This window comes from Gopherus evgoodei, chromosome 9, assembly GCF_007399415.2.
Source record: "Gopherus evgoodei ecotype Sinaloan lineage chromosome 9, rGopEvg1_v1.p, whole genome shotgun sequence".
NCBI lineage: Eukaryota > Metazoa > Chordata > Testudines > Testudinidae > Gopherus > Gopherus evgoodei.
Genome location: NC_044330.1, coordinates 60046021 through 60053177, shown reverse-complemented (window position 1 = coordinate 60053177; position 7157 = coordinate 60046021). Strand labels below are relative to the sequence as shown.

At 48.6% G+C, this 7157-nt stretch overlaps 1 protein-coding gene across 1 annotated transcript in view; it reads right to left on the bottom strand.

Annotated features, from left to right (window-relative positions):
- Positions 1-372: 372 nt before the first annotated feature.
- Positions 373-7157, bottom strand: part of LOC115657541 (protein eva-1 homolog C-like) — a 58251-nt gene continuing 51466 nt past the window's right edge. Inside the window, exons 6-8 of the mRNA XM_030575525.1 lie at positions 6173-6244; positions 3605-3694; positions 373-1360 (exon numbers count right to left, since the gene is read on the bottom strand). Of these exons, the coding sequence (XP_030431385.1) occupies positions 972-1360; positions 3605-3694; positions 6173-6244 (551 nt within the window). The 3' untranslated portion in view covers positions 373-971. The remainder of the gene's footprint in view (positions 1361-3604; positions 3695-6172; positions 6245-7157) is intronic.

Here is a 7157-nt window from a genome sequence, read left to right as displayed (position 1 = left end):
GAGATAACGTTTCATAAGTGGTTGGTTCACTGACCCTACAAACACTCAACTGTAATGACAATGCAAGGTTTCCACTTCTGAATTCTCCTTGGTAACCAAACCAGTGTAACTCCCAGTCAGAACTTTCAGTTGAAATGACAGACAATCCCATTCACTCCTGCCCTGCAGCACTCCCTGCTGTTTTAGACCAGGATCTCAGGGAAGACAGAAGGATTTTGAGATTTCAAAATTTGTGTTTTTCCTAAACTGAAGATCTCAAAGTTTTCTGCAAAGGAATGTTCCAAAAAATATTTTGTTTGGGGTCATCCAAAACATATTGTTTCAATTTTGACTTTTTTCATTTTGTATTATAAATATATTTTACTACAAAATGAAAAAAAAATTGAAACTAAAAGTTGTTTCAAAACAAAAAAAATCAAAAAAGTTTCATTCTGAAAATGTTGATATGGGTCATTTCAACATTGTTGGAATCCCTTTTCCTCCATGCATTTCTTCCTAAACAAAGTTCAGGCAGAATTCAACCCAAGTTTGCTAAACATTTTGCTTTCAACAGAACTGTATATTCTGATGGAATATGGTTATGTCTACATTTCTCCAATCAGCTCGTCTCTTGAATGGAGACTGCCAATTGTAACAAATGTGCTTTTGTTGTGTGTGATATAAATACTGATTATGGAATCTATGGTTTCTATAGCAGGAAAGTTATAACATGGTGTTCACAGAATATATATTAGTTTGACTAGCTTTGTCTGAGTCATGACAAATGTCTATCAGGGATCAGACTGTTATCAACATACTCGTTGCAAGTGACCTAAGCCTGTTATGAATTAGGGTCCCCAGAGATTAAAATTGTCTCCCTTCCCACTATGTCCCCACTCCATTATTTGGATCTGTAACTAGGAAGAGCTGCTTGCTGATGTGAAGCTGTGGAGTTGGCTCATTGCCCTGCCGGTGACCCCTGCTCCTCATCTTCATTTGGTAGCAGATTTGAGTTTGTGAATAGCATAGGGGCTGGAATCTTTGAGCATCCAGATTTCCTCTCCATCTTGGGCCCTGTGCTCAGCAGCACCCTCCAGGGCTGCGGTCAGCTCTGGGCTGAAGATGTTGTTGGATGCACGGTAGGTGCGGGTGAGGCGGCGGAATGAGGAGTCTGAGGAGCTGTCATCGTTGTGGTTGTCCTCATCATGGTCATTCCGTAACTTGGCCCGGCTCAGCTCTGAGCTGTGCCCCAGTTTTGAGGCTTTTAAGACCTCCTTCATGTCCTGTATGAAAGCCATTTTGGGGCTGAAGATACAAAGCAGGAACACCAGGCCTCCGGAGACCCCACACAGAAAATAGAGGCCTACCTTCTCGGGGACACCTAAGGAGAGAAGTGCAAACACTTCAGAAGAGAATATGAATTACTCCTAAAGAGCAACAGGAGTCATTTCCCCTTGCAGTGAGCTACCAGTATCATAGCGCTACTGAACAGGCAAGAGAGCAAGTGGAAAGAAGGGATGTAAAAGAACAAGGACCCTCAATCCTCATTCTTCACAGTATAAGGGTCAGGAAGGAACTGCCCTGGTCTCCCATGATAGCATATCATGGAATTAGGACAGTGTGACACTCTATACCTTGGGGAAGTGTCTTGTAACACCCATATTCCTCATTTTTATATAATCATAATCTTACATATAAAGCCTGCCTTGTAAGGTATCAGGGGAAAGGGTATGATTTGCTGAAAGTCATTTCTCTATCCATATATGTGTATCATTAATACATATGAAGTTATGAGAATTGTGTGGTATGGTTGTCACTAAGTTATGCTATAAGTTGGGGAATCAGACAGATATTAGCTCCCCAGAGGCAACAGCAAGGAAAGTAAACAACACCCAGGCAGCATGTAAAACAACCCATCAACAGCCATTGTCCAGCAAGGGAACTACAATTCAGTGACTTACCTGCATGAGGCCACACCAGGGGAATTGCTCAACCTTGCCTGGAGACTCAGCAATGCCCCCAGACATGTCTGGACTTGTGTGTTCCTCAAGCACATGAGACTAAGGGCATAAAACAAAACATAGCAGGCCCATGCTGCTGGGCCTCTCTCTGCCCCAACCTATGCTGCAAGCAACAAAGACACTGACAAGAAGACTGACTAGTCCAATAGAGGAGACTGGCCCAGATTTAAGGGACAAATCTGTATATTAAGGACTGCAATATCCAGTGGGGTGAGAAAAACTGCTTAATCTAGATGTTGCCCAGTCTAATAGAGTTGAAAGTTTAGATTGCATGGTTATATTTTATTTTATTTTATTTTATTTTATTTTGGTAACTAACTCTGACTTTTTGTCTATCACTTAATATCACTTAAAATCTATCTTTTGTAATCAACAAATTTGTTTTACTGTTTATCTTTGCCAGTTAGTTTATATGAAGTGTATGGCAAATCTGCTCAGGTTTTGCAAAGGCTGGTGTATATCCACTTTCCATTGATGAGGTGGTGAATCAATTATTAAATCTGCATTGCTCATCTTGAGCAGAGCAAGATTATATATTTCCTGAAGTGCGAGTCTGGGAGCTGGGGGGATTGGGCTGGTGCTTTCCCTGTGTGATTCATGAGTAGCTCTAGGAGCATTCATGTAATATAGCTGGGTGTGGGGCTCCACATGCAGTTATTCCAAGTGATAATAACACCTAGAGGAATTTGCTGCTTGTCCCTAGCAAGGCATTGTGAGAAACAGCCCAGGCTGGGAGAGAGTTAAGCAGTCCTATGGTCTCAGGCTGCACCCCAAGGATCCCATCACAGACAGTATAGGGTGTTACACCTTCCTCAGAAGCATCTGTCACTGGTCCCAGTAGGAGACAGGGTGCTGGGCTGGGAGATATTGCTTTATTCCAGCAGGATAAATTCTGTGTTTCTCTGATTAGCACAATCAAAGATGGGTTTGACTCCTAGTAGGGTGGGGGCAAGGCAACTATTGTTGTATGTAAAGTAAATAAGGTTTTTAAAATGTTTAAGAAGCTTCATTTAAAATTAAATTAAAATGCAGAGCCTCCCAGACTGATGGCTAGGACCTGGGCAGTGTGAGTGCCACTGAAAACAGCTTGTGTGCCGCCTTTGGCTACCCCTGAGCTAGAACAAAATCAGCTTGGGTCTGTCTACATGTGCTGCAGCTGCGTCCCTGATTGCAGTGTTCACACAGGCTAAAAGAAGGGGGGCAGGAAAGGCATGGCCCTGGAGTTCCAACAAGTGGCCAACCAGACTGGCATCTTTGCTTCTCCCTAGAGTGAGTGAGGAATTTAGCAGGCATCACATTCATTAATGTCCTCTCTCAGCTAGACTTAGTACTGTCTCTTGCCTGAGGGAGAGAGAATTCAGTCCTGGGATCATTCAGTCCTTGAGTCTCCATGACATTGCTCCACCCCTTCAATGACCAGTCTGCACCAGAGGGGGATTGATGGGCATAAAGGGAGTGCACGGTGCTGTGGGCTCTTCGCCAAGTGCCCCCTAACATGCCCGTGTCTCCCAGCATGCTAAAGCAAGAGAGACATAGTGGAATGTGACTCTCTGCCTGCACCCTCTCCAGAGAGCACTGTGCACGCGCTTAGAGAATTCACGTACCCCAGAGGTGGGCAAACGTTTTCAGAGAGCTAGTAAAAATCATCAGATCTTCATGGAGCCTGGACAGTGTTGGCCCACGGTACCAGCCACCTGCAGTGAACAAGGGGACATGATCTTACTGGCTAGGGTACAGGGACGAGGTGCTTCTCAACGCCCTCATCCATTCTGTGGACTAGAACCTTCACCTACTACCACACATCTGCCAATTTTCACTCCCATCCCTCCCTCCTGGGCTCTGCTCCTCCCAGGCACTCGACATGTTTCTCTTCTGTGATCCTCACCATCCCATCCCTAAGTTCTTCCCATCCACTCTCAGCTCCTCCCATTGTCTGCGCTCCCACTCTTTGCTCTCTCCCTACTATCTCTCTCTCCTCCATGCCATGTTCCAAACCTTCTCCTCTAGCTTCTCCTAGTCTTCTGTTGCTCCTGACCACTTCTCTCCCCCTCGAATCTGTTCTTCCCTTAACTCTTCCATACTCCACTCCCCTTTGCTATGTTCTGAGGCACCCCTCCTCTGCGGGCCTCAGTGCTTCTCCTATCTGTCACTCTGCTCACTTCCCTGGCTCGTCTGTGCCCATCTGTCATCTCCCCTCTAGAGAACCTCATATTGCCAGACCATTTGGCCACATTCTCTAGATCTCAATCCTGGTTTTGCAACCTTAGTTTTCCTCATGAAAAAAATGTTACAAAGCTAAGTGTGTGTGGAGGCAGTGGTGGGGAGGAGATCTCTTCCCAGTTCTTGCTAGCCTTCCATCTGCTACCTTTTCTCTAATTCATCTGCCATGGCACAAACTCCAACTGCAACCTCACTGCCACTGCTACCACACAGAGTGCTATAAATCCACCAAAGAGACAGGCCTCACAGACAGGGGTGGCTCTAGGCACCAGCAAAGTAAGCAGGTGCTTGGGGCAGCCCATCTGCAGGGTCGGCAGCCGGCAGGGATCCAGCTGGCAGGGGTCCAGCTGAGAACCAACAGGGGGCCCTGGGAGCTGTAGTCCACAAAGAGTGGAATAAAAGAATAATAAAGGCACTTCAACTTTTCCTCATTTATGGAGGATAGTCTTATAATATGCATCCAGATATCCTCCAATCACACAAGCTGAAAATTGTTCCACTTTACTGCAGTTCTGTAACCATATGGGAACAATCCTGTTTGTGTTCTGTGCACATCCAAAATTCCTGCTGAATGACCCACCCTGGGAGCAAGTTACCAGTGACCCAGGGCTGGGCCGGAAGGAGGGTGCAGGTGGCGGGGGGAGGAAGACCCCAGGGCTGGGGCAGCAGGAGGTGGGGGTCACTGGTGCAGGGCAAGAGGGGAGCCCAGAGCTGGGGCAGCATGGGGTGTGTGTGGGAGGAGAGCCCAGGACGGGTTGGTGGGAGGTCCAGAGCTGGGGTTGCAGGGGGTGCAGGTGGGTGGGGGAGCCCAGGGCTGGGGCAGCAGAGGTTGCGGGGGGAAGCCCAGGGCTGGGGCAGCAGGGGGTGTGGGTGGAGGGGGCAGATCCCATGGCTGGGGAGGCAGAGGGTGTGTGGGTTGGGGGTCACTGGTGGGGGGAAGGGGGGAGCCCAGAGCTGGGGCAGCATAGGGTGTGTGTGGGGGAAGTGCCCAGGGCTGGGACGGCAGGGGTGTGTGGGTTGGGGGGAGGCCCAGAGCTGGGGTTGCAGGGGGTGCAGGTGGGGGGGAGATCCCAGGGCTGGGGCAGCAGCAGGGTGCGGGGCAAAGCCCAGGGCTGGGTTGGGGGCAGCCAAAATTTTTTTGCTTGGGGCGGCAAAAAACTTAGAGCTGGCCCTGACTGCAGAGCAACTCCACTTCCCTTTCGCCACTGGCAAAATGTATCCTGCAGCATTGGGCTGGGATCCTAGCCCACACCCAGATAACTATGGGGACTGAAACCTGCCCTTAGTCAAGAAGGTGGAGTCCCCAGGAAGAGCTGGTGTCCATTGGGAGAGTGTGTGACACCCGGAAGAGAACAAACATGGTGAATGAATTTCCAGTGGAGAGGAGCCGCTACAGGGCAAAGCTGGGGTCTAGTGAGAGCATTGATGGAGCAGCATTAAGAAATCAAAGACTGAATGAGCCATACTAGTGAACAGCACTGCACTGAACTGCCTGCATAACCAGGCCGGGAGCTCAAAGTAATTTCCCACACACAGGAGACACAGAGGCTGTGTGTGTAAATAAGGGAATAGAGCCCTCCTTCTGTCAGCACATCTAGAATGTGCCCTCCTTCATCCAGCACATGAACTGGATCTCTGTGAGCCCTATGACCATCAGCCTGGTCCATGGAGGTAAAAGGCCCTGATTTAGATTTCTGCTTCCCTTTCTCTGGACTTGGACTGCATTCCTCATGGAGGGTAGAAGTGCCTGGCTCAGGGACTTCCCCTCTTCAGTGAGATGCAGGAGCCAGATTTTGGGCAAGCCTTCCAGCGCACAGCCTGAGTGAGAGGAGACAGCCTGGCACATCGCACACATGCGGTCCCCAGCCAGCCAGGAAACCCCAACCTGACACTCAAACAAGAGCCTTCCTTAGCCCGCACAGCACAACCCCAAGGGAACAGCAAGTGTTTACCATGTGTGTAGTCGGAGAGCGAGAAGGGGTCTGGGGAATCCTGGCCCACCTCCTCAAACAGCTGCCTTGGCACTGAAATGAGAAAGGAGACAGCACTGAAAGGGCAGCTCATGAAGAACCCCTGGGATGGAGGTAGCAGCCAGGAATGGTGAGGAGACATGAAGGCTGCTCATGTACCTCAGGTGAGGAGTGTATGGACAGAGCAGGACTAACCCATCCCTGCCAGAAATTTACATTCAAAATATTTCCCTATGTCAAAGCAGTGGGTGAGGAGACAGCACAGGTGCCAGCCTCAGTCTGTCCAGGGGAATTCTGTGGGTCAAGGAAGGAGGGGCCAGGCTGGGTAAATAATGTCCTTGGCCTTGATTACTAAAGACATGAGTTCAGTGAGTCATGTGTCATCCTTGTCTGTAGTGGGCAGAGAGCAAACCCCGGGCTGGAACAGCAGGGAGGGGGGCTACTGGCAGGGTGGAGGCTCATTGGTAGAGTTGTACAAAGGTCCCAGAGGGTGCTGCAAGTCAGGAGGCCAGTATGTAGTAGAGTCATGCAGGGCCATGCAAGGATATTTAGCACCAACTTCCACCTTGCTCTTCCCTTCTCCCTCCCCTCCCCCCGGACCATCGTGTATTATAAACATTCAAAATACTTTCAAAAATACACCCTTTTTAGTCACATATATTTCCTTCCTTCATTCTTTTATATCAGAATCTACTACATTTTATTCTACCTTTAGAATATCCAATTATTATTAATAAAATGTATAAAATTAGAATGGTGGATACTCCGTCATACAACAGCAACTGACAATATCAATATGACAAATTTCAACAACCTACACATGCATATTTGCACAATAGTGAGTTTGGATCCCATGCCACTCCCAGGAGTCAGTGGTGGGTCCCTGGGGAGACTGTGGGGTGGGGTGGGGATGAGGGGTTTCAGGTGTGGGAGGAGGCTCAGGGCTGGGCAGAGGACTAGGGTGCGG